The sequence below is a fragment of the Zalophus californianus genome, chromosome 1 (genome assembly GCF_009762305.2).
Source record: "Zalophus californianus isolate mZalCal1 chromosome 1, mZalCal1.pri.v2, whole genome shotgun sequence".
Lineage (NCBI taxonomy): Eukaryota > Metazoa > Chordata > Mammalia > Carnivora > Otariidae > Zalophus > Zalophus californianus.
The window spans coordinates 157,143,061-157,156,502 of NC_045595.1; the positions used below are offsets into that span (position 1 = coordinate 157,143,061).

The following is a 13,442-nucleotide window of genomic DNA, read 5'->3' on the forward strand; positions in this document are numbered from 1 at the left end:
CTGTTTATTACTCGGGCTCCCCATCGGACCGATGCCTTACAATGAGAACTAAGTATTGAAGTTTAAGTCATGAGCCCGGGAGTACCTCAGCTGCATGACTTGAATATTTGTCGTCATTATTAGCAGAAAGCAATTATATTTTGCTCCCCTTCCATCAAGACAACAGTTCCTAGCTTTGTTAGAAAAAGTGTGAGGGGGAAATCGGAGGTGACAGCTCTCAGTATCAGATATTAGAGAAACTAGTGCTCATTCGTGGTGATTTTCCACATGTTTCCATTGCAGTGTCAAAAACGGTATTTCTCTGCCTGGCACAAGCTGATCCTTGATCATAGGATTAAGCTGGGAAAAGCTGGGACCCTGTCCAACTGGAAGTTCCAACTGAAGGTCCTGCGGGCCTGGAGAGACTACACAAGATCCCAGAAGTTGGCGCGGGAGACTCAAGCCATGCAGAGTGACCTTAGGGAAGAAAACAGGTACTGTTATTTGTATCATGAAAACCCTGGTGTGTTTAGGACTTTTTTCCTCCTGAAGAATTCTGAAATAAACTCTAAAAAGTACGTCATCCATTATAAAATGTGGTAATCCCTGTTTTTCTGTATCACATCCCAAACTAGAAAATTTTAACTGAAAAATGTAAGCAAAAAAAATTTTAATTAAAATATGCTAATGTCCATGCTTTCCTTTTTGATGGAAGCAAGTATTATGCTTTTTCTCTTCTGGTGTCCTAGAATTGCTACCTTGGACCATCTTACAATTCAGAAGACAGAGTTGGGTTTATACGCCAGTAATTCTCATTGATAGAAATCCCTGTCTGCACACAGAATGTTAATTAGGGACACAGAGAACATTCATCTAGGAGGGCAGACCTGCCAAGGTGATTTCTCCCACTCCATCTTTTATTCCACACCTTGTTTAGAGATTTTTGATACCTTTATATCAGCTCCCTCTTAGGCTTGTGAATGACATAGAATTTGTCTTCAAATAAAACTTGCTTTGTCCTGTCATCTCAAAATTAAATACATTTTCTTCTTTTCATTTCCAAGTTCAACTTTGCACCTTGAACCAAAATCATGGCTTTAAAAGGAACCATTTGTTTATTTGGGGGCGGGGACAGTTTATGTTCTTGTGTGTAATCACTTCTCTCACCGGCTACTCTGTTAGTCATTCAGGGTGAAAGTCGAATGAATGGTGTCTGAAATCATTGTTACGTAGAGGGAAATGGTTCCCCCTATATTTGTGCAACCCTGTGACAGCATCAGGCCCTGGGGTGGATACACAGGAGCCTAATGCCTGGCCTCACAGTTCTGTGGGGAAGACAAGATCTAGAAATAGGACAGGTGTGCATCCTCTCTGTTGCTGAGAATTTAGCAGAACGAAGTGTCGAAGGGATTGAGGAGGCTCCTACAGCGTGCCAGGAAGGGCTTTATCAGGAAGGTGGGTCATGAGCTGGACTCCGTACCATAAGTAGAACGCTCCTAGGTAGGGACGAGGAGATGAGGTAATGGCATGTAGTGTAGCCATCCAGGTTGGTTGGAAGATCATCAAGTATGTGGTTCTCAAGTTCATCAACCTGTGAAAGGCCTTGAATGCCAAGACAAGGAGTTTAGGGATTCTTTGTTAAATAAAGGTGAAATCTTGACAGATTTTAAGCAGAAGAATGACCTAGTCAATTTCCCTTTCTTTACAGTATGCCAGGGGGAATCTTCAGTTGGGGGGAAAAAGGCAGCATAGAAAACTCTTTCCCATAATTTGTTTCTAAGTTCTCAGGATCCAGTAATTGATACAAGGAATTGGGATGATAGCCTACTGAAAAAGGATTGGCTAGCAGGATTTGCTGGATAAAGGAGGGAAACTGGAGGTGCTATAAAGGGGAAGCAACATGAGTGAGGGCATGAAGGGAGTGGAAATTGAGTGGTAAAGTTAAAAGTGGCCTGTGAAATTTACATGCCAGAAGAAACTTGTAGAAGAAAAATCTGAAGAACTTGAGATTTCATTCCAATTAAACTGTTTAAATATAAAAATCACTAAATGGGGATTTCATAATAGCATGATGTGCCAATTTTTTTAAAGATCTTAGAACTTTTTGTCTCATATCTGTGAATTATTTTCAGGTGTCTATTTTTAAATGTTCAGAATGGGTACTACATTTTTTTTAAAGTGCCAGAGTTAGAAAACACATAATAATTTTTTTACTACAAAACTTTAGAGCAAAAAAATCTTAGAGTAGGAAGTCACCTCAAGGATCGTCTAATCCTGCCTGTCATTTTACGGATGTTAGAAGTAAGGTCTGGAGAGAGTAAACGAGGTGAGGTAAGAGTAGCTAATCCACGACGAGAGTCTGGTCTTTTTGATTCTGAGTCAGATACTTTTTCCTATACCACCCTGCTTCTGTGTTAAATGTTAAATTGCATCTAGGTGGTGGTTCCCTAAGACAGCCATATTTTTCAGTTATATGGCAATTTACTTTAGGTGGTTGCAGATGAAAAATAAAGTAGCAATTAATAAATAACAAGTCATGCCAGAAGCATATGAGAAGAAAGGAGCTATTAAATACAAACCTCCTTTGTGCTGCTTTCCTGCAGATCCCTGGCTCTCTACATGTTTTTCTTTGTTCTAGAAATTAAGTTGGGTGATTTTGTTCCAAGAAGGTCGGGATATTACAGGTGGGGGGAAAAGCTCCAGAGGTAGATACTGTGAGCAGAAACCAAGAAATGTCAGTGGGATTGAGAGTGTCTGGAGAGCCTCTTTTCTGTGTTCATCAGAGTTTCTCCTAGTACCTCAGGGGACACCAAATATACATTTGTTGAGTATAAGTGAGTGAATGAGTTCATTTGCTTCCTCTCTTGTAATTTAACTTGATAGTGTCTTCAAGCATTTTTTTCTAATAATGAGCTCAAGGAATATAATGGGTTACTCACTGTAGAAACTAAACTCTCACCAGATTGGCAAAACACAGGTCGTTCTGTGGCCTATCTACCTGGACATGGAAGTCATTTGCTGTGCCCATTACTCGGATGTCAGCTGTGTCTTCACTCTCCAGCTCCTGCATCCACTTTTGTTTTTGACACCTGGGGTTTTCCCCTCACTGGCCTGTCCCCTGTGCAAGGGCCAGCTTTCCTGGCTTCCTTCTTCCTTCCTTCCTTCCTTCCCTTCTTCCTTTCTTTCTTTCTTTTCTTTTCTTTAATTTTCTTTATTTTCTTTTCTTCCTTTCTTTCTTTCTCTCTCACCCTCCTATTTTTATCTATCTCTTTTCTTTTAAAAGTAGTTATGGAAATGTATTATAAAATTTCAATACAATATCATAATACAATCTCAACATTAACAAATATTCCCAGACCCTGAGAATTCACTTGCTTAGGTAATACAGCAAAACCCTGGTGTACACACCAAGTTAGGCCCTTTGATGTGATGGTATTGGAATTTGAACTGTATTTTTAATTTGATTGTTAGCATGTTCACTTTCAAAGCTGCCTTTAGTTCTTCCATTGCTCCTCTCTCCCTTCCACTCTCAAATTTATGGCCAGCCCTGGATAAAATTAGGAAGAAGTGGGGTTTGTTTTCAGCATCCTCCCCCAGCCCTTCCTGAGCCCCCAATTTCTCAGTTCTTCCCTGAGAAGCATCTCTGTCCTTCCCTTATTAACCTCCACATTGCCTGCAGTCCTGCCCTCTCTTGCGCCAGAGCTCTGGGCCTTTCCTGGAATATGCTTTTATCTTTTCCCTTTGTCCCTCAAGCCCCTCGTGCTTTTTTACTGTGATCCTCAGTTGATGTTATCCCTGTCAGGAAACTTGTATTTTCACCGGTGTTGTCTGGAAACAGTGCGCAAAATGTCAGTGATGGGGATTTGAGGATTTGAGGGTCCTGTGGCCAGCCAGTGGACAAACTGGTCCTTTGACATCCCTCAAACCATGACATTCATTTGTTCACTTATTCTTTCATTCTGTTTGATGGAATTTATTCTTTCAGCCAACCAGCTTTACTGACGTTTACTGGGTACTAGGCTCTCTCCTAAGTCCAGGGAGGGGGACTTGGAAAAAAGTGTTAAACACTTACCTTCTAGGAGTTTTCAGTCTAAGTGAAGTGAAAAAATGGTACCCAAATACTAAAAATAATTACAACAGAAGGCACCATAAGAAAAGTACTTAGGAATGACATAGACTTGGCTATCGTGCATTATAATCCCCCGAGGAGCTTTTTAAAAATAGGAATTCACGGGCCCCATCTTCTGAGAGATATAGAAATGTGGCTAAGTAGAAGAGGGCGTTTTTTAATTTGGGGGGGAAAACTGGTAAACCAGCACATAGGCAGCTTGTGGGAGAGCAGGCTGGGGTGAGCCCAAATGCTAGCCTAGAGGTGGGGAAGCTGAGTTGAAAATAGACTATCAGATATCCCCATATCCCCACTCCTTGTTTTAGCATTGTTTTGGGCAATCACTTATGGAGCCCCTCTGTGAATCATGTTCAGTGCCCTTCCCTCCATGCTCACCTGGGTATCCAGGCGAGATGCCAGAAACTGCAAGGCATCCGAAGCTGGTAAAGCTCCTCATAGGTCTATCAGACAGGCAGGGGGCCCACACTTGCACTGCCTGGCTTGCTTTAAAACACTTTCAGACAGAATTGTTATTAGCTTCCACTCTTTCCCTGGGGGCTGCCTGGTGCGTTATTGAATGCATTAGCTTATCCATCCCTGTTCCTGTTCATCCCAAATGCAGCTGTCCGCCCTGCTACTGTTTTCGCGTTCTGCGTCAGATTTCGGCACTTAGTCAGATCACGAGTATGTGGTTATTTATTTATCATTTCTCATTTCCTTTTAAAAACTTCAGACACTTTTTAGATATCTGGTGGTCTTGTCCTAAGATAGTGTTATCTTCCATGAGAATTTGTTCTATATATTCAGGGGTGTGTGTGTGGGTGTGTGTGTGTTTTAAATTAGATCTTTAAAAAAAAAAAATCCTGTAGGACAGGCAATGTAGGTTTTGTTTTTTGTTTTTTAGGGTGATACCATTTTTAGGAGGAAACTGAGGCTTAGAAACTTCCAGGCGCTTATCTAGTGTCCCCTGTCTAGTTAGTATTCTTCTGACTTACAGGTTCTAGAACATGTACTTATCACTAAGCGTCATTTGAGGTGTTGATTCTAAACAGCACAGTTCATATTTAAGTTTCTATTTAAACCTTTATATTTTATATTCTTAGGTGTGAGATAGTAGAAAATGCATATTGGTCTCTGCCCCTGGTTTCTGGAACAGAGCTCCTAAAACCCATATAATTTCCTAAATGATAAGAGTACTAGGAACATCTCTTGTTCTAATATCTTTGACCTCTGCTCCTGACACAGAACTCCTGAAACCCTTGTAATTTCCTGAGTGATAGGAGTGTTTTTTGTTCTAATGAGATAGCTCTGGGTTGGCTCCTGGGTGGCTCTTGGATGAGGGTTAGTCACCAGAAAGACCAAGCCATGATCAGAAACTTGGAATTTTTGGCTTTGCCCCCCATTCCCTTGAAAAAGGAAAAAGGCTGAAATGGAGTTAACATCAATCATAGCTACATGATGAAGCCTCCATAAAATCCCAAAAGTACAGGGTTCAAGGAACTTCCGGGCAGGTGAACACATCCACATTGACACCCCAAGTACATGGGGACAGAAGCTCTTGTGCTCAGGATCCTCCCATACCTCACTTGATGCATCTCTTCATCTGGCTTTTCATCTGTATCCTTCATCATGTTCTTTAATAAACTGGTAAACATAAATGTTTCCCTGAGTTCTGTGAGCTACTCTAGCAAATTATCAAACCCAAGGATGGAGTGGTTGGAACCTCTAATCTATAGCCAGTTGATCAGAAGCACAGGTGATAGATAACCTGGGTTTGTGACTAGCATCTGAAGCTGGGCGCGGAGGGAGTGTTATGGGACTGAGCCCTTAACCTGTGGGATCTGACACTGTCTTTGGGGTAGATAGTATCAGAACTGAGTTGAATTCTTGGATACCATGCTGCATGTCCAAGAGTTAGTTGCTTGTTGGTGTGGGGAAGAACCTCCACACATTTGGTAACCATAGTGCCAGAAGTGAGGTGTTCTCTGAAAGGGTAAAGGAGACACACAGGAGACAAACACAGTGGGGAAGAAACAGGTTTTTCCCTGCAGAGGAAGGAGAATGGAGTTTTTCCATTATATTTGGTCTTTAGGGACAGCCTTTCTGTGCGTGCAGTTACATAACTGTGATGATCAATTTATATACTCTTGTCAGAAATTCCCAGATTTCAGCTTGGAAGCATCTTGGGGCAGGGTGTTTTCCATAAGGGAACTCTGCCCTTCATTGTATGATTATCTGGGAACTGTGTCTGAAACCATTTCTTTTGGTTAGCATACCTAATTATGTATCAGATTGAGGTTTTAAGAAGTTTGAGTGATTTTTCACTTTCAGAAATATTTATGTTTTTAGTGTCATCTTTTAAAAAGTATGGAAACTAAGCTTATTTGGAATATTATCACTTTGCCGAAGTGAACTGCAGAGGAGCAGGAGTAAAACCAGCCTGTGTCTGGATCCCTAGCTTCTGCATTTCTGCTCTTCCATCTCAATGCACAAATGTAGATATCTCCAATACTGTGAAATCCCCTACATAACCACTATAGAGTGGGCCCTAGGCACTATGGTCAACATGCAACTTTTACCTCTTTTCTTACTGTTTAGTCTTTTTGTTATAGTTGCAGAAATATTTTTCTCTTTACCTTTTTATAGCGTCCAAATAATCTCTTCCATAACAGTCGAAACCCTAGTGCTGCTTTTGGCTGTTTATGCTCTAAAAACATGAAATTAACACATCAGGTAAATTTCACACTCCCCCTTCCTAAGCAGATTGATGTAGATTGAATTTCACATTAATCAGACAGAGCAGTATACATCTTCTGTCCAGTGGAAATTTATGATTTTCACTTACTTAAGAAAAGTGCTGTAGGCTTTTTATTTGTTTCACTATTTAAACATTGATATTTTTGGAGCTTTTTTCTTACCTGCGTTGCTACCTGATTTGTTATCCTTATCTCCTCTAAAGTTTGTATTTTGAGGTTATTCAGTCCCATATTAGATAATTTATTTGCATCAAATTAAATTCCATGTATAAATATTTATATTACCACTTATATTGTACTTTTATTACAAAAACTTCAGTTAATCAAGTATTAATTGAGTATCATTAATACAGTAGAGGGAAGCAATTAAATACAATGAAATACACTGTTGGCAGAATTGTTGTTAGTGTTTATTCTGAATTTCACCATTTCAGTTGACTCTACTCCCACTAATTGGTTGTTTCATCCAACTCCTCTGACATAGGTTAAATTCTGTGACTTTAGAGTAGTCTTTTTCAAGCTAAGGGTTTTAACCCATTAATGGGTCCTGAAATCAGGCTCCAGATGAGCTGTATTTTTCAAAGAAATGGAATGGAACAGAAATTCCAGAATGCACCTCTGGTAGTAAGGATAGATCTTGTTTGCTAAAACTTCTGTTTCAATTATATATACTTTTGTTTCATACACACACACTTAAACTTGTATATTGTGTCTCAGTGTAACATTTTTCTTACTGTAGGTGCCAGTCAAAAAAGATTTAAGTCACTTAAGCATTTAAGAACTCTAGAAATGTTCTCCTGACTCATTGACTTAAGAACTTTATGATTTTTTTTTATATATATAACCCCAAAGAGTCCATGAGGAGAGTTAACCATTAAGGGATGTTTAACAGAAATGGGTCTGCAAATAGTATTATAGAGAACTTATTTGAGTCGCCTTTACAAAATAAAATCAAGTAGGTGTCTATACAATAGATTTTAAACCTCAAAACTGACCCCTGATGCAATATAATAAGTCCCAAGCTCTACACCTTCTTCAGGGACAGTAATCATCCACTTATAGATAGAACTCAGAGACCTCCACAAAAATGTCTCCTAATGGAGATCCCCTTTGGGAAGGGAATGTAGCAGGTGGTTCCCAGCTCCACTCAGTGATGTCCCCTAACATCATGAAGTTTCCAGGAATCAAAAGGAGCTCTTCCTTACAAAGAGAATGAACCAGACCCTCTACTGGACTGGAAGGGTGTGAATGAGTTCCATGAGAGCAAGTGCCTTGTCTTTGACATGTCTTTTACACGTTTCCGGTGTTCAGGTCTCCTCACAAGGCAGTGCTTCATTCATTCAGTTTAAGGGTTTGATAAATGAATCCTTTTCTTTAGAGATCCTGTCCCTGATCAAGTCCTTCTTTCATAAGATCCACCCTCATGGTTTCATACTGACTTTTTATAAGTCTTATACTTATTGACAGTTCACTTGTTATATCTTGTTCCATTGCCTTTCTCCAAAACCTCTGTCTTCCTTAGATTTGCAAGCATGGCTGAAATCTCCCTCACGCATTCATCCTTTTAAAAGTAGCGATTTATATGCCTATTTCTTTTGCTCCTTCCTCTCCAAAAGCTCTCAGAAACTATTTTGTGGTAATTTAAAAAATGTAATATGCCTCTGTGACATGATAGAACTCTTTCTTCTGAGGTAATCTCTTAAGGTGCCAGCTCCCTCTACAAGCAGACCTTTTGCACCAGGGAATTTGATAAAGCGATTCCATTTAGCTTAAATAGAAGGATATGCTGGATCGAAGATGGAACATTTCTGGGACTCCTTTAGACCTGTGTTTCATTTATATTACCAACAAACAAGCTGTAAATGGCTTCTTTTTAATGGGAAATACTTTGTTGCTTAGAAAACAACAACTGGCCACTGAGTATAACCGGAAACAAGTTCTCCGACACCGCTTTACAGAATGGCAGCATTGGCACCGTGTGGAGATCCTGAAGAGGGAGCTGGCTCTAACAAAAGAGGAAACTAGGAAGAAAATGAATGAGCTGCTGGAGGCGGCATCACTAGGGAAACTGAGCACAATTGGGTCATCAGGCATCAGTCTACTTGAGGCAGGAACTGTGGTGCATCCGCCTATAAAAAATGGAGAGGTACATTGTTTTTCCTTTGCTCGGGCTTCTGCTTATTGAACAGTGGCGTTTGGGCTCCACACATGTATACAGCCTGGGTTATATTAGCCGCTGTCAGATTGCCTTGCCTGGACTATCTAGAGGATGAAAGCTGTATACAGTGCACAAAGGTTACCTTTCAGTCAGTGTTTATTTTCTTGAACCGAATCTTCATTTTATATATCACATATAATCTTCGGTATACTTGAGACTTGGTAGGGACATAATATAGAGAGGGAATTTAAAACAACTAAGTGAAAGACTCCTTCAGGAACAGTTATATAAAGCATTGTTTATACCTCTTGAACTCCTCTTACTTGATCATCAGACATTTCCTATCTAAATGAGCTTGATTATATATATATATATATATATATCACACACATACATTTAGATATACATTCATACACACATATATGTGGGAAATTTTTAAGTTTTTATTTTTCTAGTAAGAAAAATCATATGTGTTAATTATGGTAATTTGATAGGAGAAAATGACAGGAAAAAGCAAAGTAGCCTATAATTCCATCATCTGGAGATAACCACAAGTAACATGTTGAATAGCCATATAGTCTTTTCTCTATTCAGGCATATGCAAATTTTTCTCTGTAATATTTTATTTAGCTTTTAAATTTTCTTCAGTCAAGTTATTGAGGATATCTACTTTTTCATAATACATAATGCAGAGAAAGTAGGCCATTTTTTTTCTTAATAATATAACTATTCTGTTTTTTTTTTTAAGATTTTATTCATTTATTCATGAGAGACGGAGAGAGAGAGAGAGAAGCAGAGGGAGAAGCAGGCTCCCAAGGAGCAGGGAGCCTGATGCGGGACTCGATCCCAGGACCCCGGGATCATGACCTGAGCTGAAGGCAGACGCTCAACCATCTGAGCCACCCAGCTGCCCCCTATTCTGTCTTTCTAAAAAAAATTTGCAATTTCACATTATAACATGAGAACTTTCTATGTCACTAAATCTGCTGCAACATTAGTTCCCAACTGACAGTAAACCACAGATCAGACCTGCAGAATCAGCATTTCTGGTTGTGGGGCACCTGTATTATTTTTTTTTAAGTTTCACAGGTGTACCTGATGAATACCCTGTGATTAAGGACTGCTATTCTGTGCCATCATTTTGTAATGGCTCTCAGATATTCAGTCATGAACCCTAAGATAGAATCTGTTTACCTTTTTCTGTATTGGTGAACATTTAAGTTGTTTCCAGTTTGTCACTATTGCAAACAGTGCTTCAGTGATCATCCTTGTAACAAAATCTTTGCACACATACACTTTACTTAAATGCTTTACTTAGAATAAATACCTAAAAATAGAATGCAAATTGATTCCTTTCTGGAAGGGTTGTGCCAAAGAAATGCCTGTTTTCCTCCCTGGTTAACACCTTTTTTATTGTTGCTAAGTTGATAGGAAAATATTTTCTTCATCTTATTGCTTCAGCATTTGCATTTTTTTATTACTAGTGAGGTTAAACATTTTTTATAATGGCCATTTACATATATATGTATGTGAAAATGGATATAGATAGATATTTAGTGACTTGTCTATTCCTGCCCTTATACATTTTTCTACTTGGTTATATATCTTTTTCTTATTTATAGAAGCTCTTTATATTTTTAAGACTATTGGTGTTTTTATTACTATATATTTTGCAATTTTTTTCATTTTTTCATTTGTCTTTTTGGGTAATTTTTGGTGTTTTGGTACTCTACAGAGTTAAGTTTTTATAAAGTGAATACTATCAGTTTTTGCTTTCATAATTGCACTTGTCATATTTGAAAAGTCCTTTGGAGAAGATCCTCTATCCCCTCACCTTCATCCTAAACCCCTCCACATAATGCTATTGGGTACTTAACTCAGACATGTAAAATTAAATTGGGCACCAGAGGGGCCCCAGTCTTGCTTTTTACCATGATTACTGCCAGCAAGTAGGCTGGTTTTAATTTAAGCCTAGCCTCTCAGCAAAGGGGTATCATGAGGATCCTTATGGGGACTGATGTCCTCTAGGCAATTTATCTACCTTTATGTCAGTTAGATAATTTTGTTTCCATTAAGACAGCAGAGTCTTCTATCTTAAGAAATAGCTGTCTGAACTTTTTACTTTACAAAGTTACACTGTTACTATCTGTAAATTTTTAAAAAGTCAACAAAGTATTTTTTACTTGCATAAAACAGAAAAATTACTATGTGTATCTAGTGCGTATATGTACACACACAATGTATATATATGTGTGTGTATATATATATATATGACTCAAGAAATAAAAACCTTTAAATCTCTGAAGTTAACTCTGAAAAGAATTTTATAAAGAAAGGATATTATAAAAAATAGAGCAAGTGAAAATAAAAGGATGTAATGGACTCTCTAGGTTATTAGATAAATCCTAATTTTTTCCAGAGTATAGAGTATAACATGAACAAATATGATATCTTTAGTTAGATGCCCACTTATTTATACAATCATAGGGACTCATGTACCACAAATGCATACATTATTCCTTGAAAATTTTCAAAACTATCAGATAGCTAATAGATGACTTTCGCTAATTATGCCAGACTATTCAGTCCTGTTCTAGTAAGTACAATCTGCACCATTAAGCTTTGTTTCATTCTCTTATTTTCACCTTGAAAAGTTACTGTGATCCAAAAGAAATCTTTTTGCTATACTCAAGGCTTTTACAGTCTTGCTGGGTTAATAATGTACCATTATCACAAAATTTAAAAGGGCCTAAAACATATACCCTGCTTGATGCTAAATTACTTAAGCAGGTGTTCTCATGAATAAATGTCCATTGACATTTCTGAAATAGAAGGTTATTTTTTAGTCTTTAGCATGTCATATATCACATTTTTTACTTGAGCTGAATCTATAGGAAATATTTCCATCATCATGAAAAATATTTTTGAGTACCTTGGAGTGAGAAGCTTCTAGGATACAAATACTTCGTAGTATTTTTCTTCTTGTACCACTGCAGATGGCAGAATCAAAAGCTGGTTAGACCTTAGGCCATGGAATCAGACCATTCTAAAAGAGACATTTTAACTATGCATTGTTTTGGCCAGGAAAAGTTTTTCCGATTAAGAATTCTGTTTCCTCCCCCTCTATATAGAACTTAAAATTGAGTATGATACCTCAGTCTATTAAATGAGATCCATTACATGATAAAGCTTTGAAAACTATTAAGCCATATGCTAAAATGTAATATTATTGATAATATTCTTATGTAATGCAGATATTTGCCCAGTAATCCTGGGCTTACAGATATTTCCCACAGATAGTCTGGCAATAGTCTGGAGACTGTAAGCTTTAATCCAGGCTTTGATCCTGAGGATGAATGAATGAATGAATGAATGAAAGAGTGAATACGTAATTACATACGTACATACCTTGTGATTAATTTATTAGTGGCAAGAGAGGCATTGAGAGAACAGAGCTGTTACTGATTTGTAAAGGTATTTGTTAGTTTCAAACATTCTTGAGGGAGAATATATCCTTCACCACAAAATTCAGAGTTAATTCATGCAGCTTAAAATTCCTGTACTATGTACCTGGAGTAATCCTGCCTCATTCACAAACCAACTATCCAAATCAGACATTTCTAAGAGCACGGTTTTCTTATTGCACAGTCCTTTAAACAGCTGAGCGTAACATGCTCCTTCTCTCTCAGGTGACTGCCAGGCCGCCTCTGTGGGAAAAGTCTCCCTCAGGGAGCCGTGATTGCATGCCCAGCCCCCACCTAGGAAGACCAACAAAGAGCGACTTGCGGGTTCCCCTCCAGCATGTCCCTCTGAACACATCCGACAATAAGCAGCACATGACCAGGGATGTCGAGCCCTCCCAACAGCCTGGAAGCAGCAAGAAGCTCAGAACCACCAGCCAGAAAGCAGAATCCATTTGCATCGGTCATTTCCACAACCGCCATGTCTTCCAGCAACAGTTGATTGAAAAGCAAAAGAAGAAACTTCAGGAACAGCAGAAAACAATTCTGGAGCTGAAGCAAAGCCAACGGCTGGCAGAGGCTCGGTGGGCTGCAGCAGTCACAGATGCCCAGAGCTGCCTGCTATCAAATCCCAGAGGAAAAGAACCCAAGAGAACCTGCCAGGTGCTTCCAAAGTATGTCCACTATATCAGAACATGCTTTGGACTCATGATTTGGGTTTTTTCACCCTGTGGTAGAGAGGCCCCTGAACCTCTTTTGCCCAGCTTCCAGACTCCATGATCTCTCCTTTTCTTTTATTGTATACTTTCAAAACAAAGAAGCCCCCCTACATTGTGATTGGTCTGTGACAGGTACTAACAGTATTTGAGGCAACTGGTTACCTGTGAATTATACACTTAGCATTTGTGTTGTGCTACCTTTGGGGAGCTCTGTTACTATACCAGTAAAAGAGAACAATGCTTACATGCTCTACCTCAATT

The 13,442-nt window shown here is 38.8% G+C and overlaps 1 protein-coding gene across 7 annotated transcripts in view; it reads left to right on the top strand.

Annotated features, from left to right (window-relative positions):
* Positions 1–13,442, top strand: part of CCDC191 (coiled-coil domain containing 191) — an 89,076-nt gene that overhangs the window by 32,960 nt on the left and 42,674 nt on the right. For all 7 annotated transcript variants that reach the window (XM_027585271.2, XM_027585268.2, XM_027585266.2 and 4 more), the window contains 3 exons: positions 283–473; positions 8,743–8,989; positions 12,691–13,136. In XM_027585271.2, the coding sequence (XP_027441072.2) occupies positions 283–473; positions 8,743–8,989; positions 12,691–13,136 (884 nt within the window). The remainder of the gene's footprint in view (positions 1–282; positions 474–8,742; positions 8,990–12,690; positions 13,137–13,442) is intronic.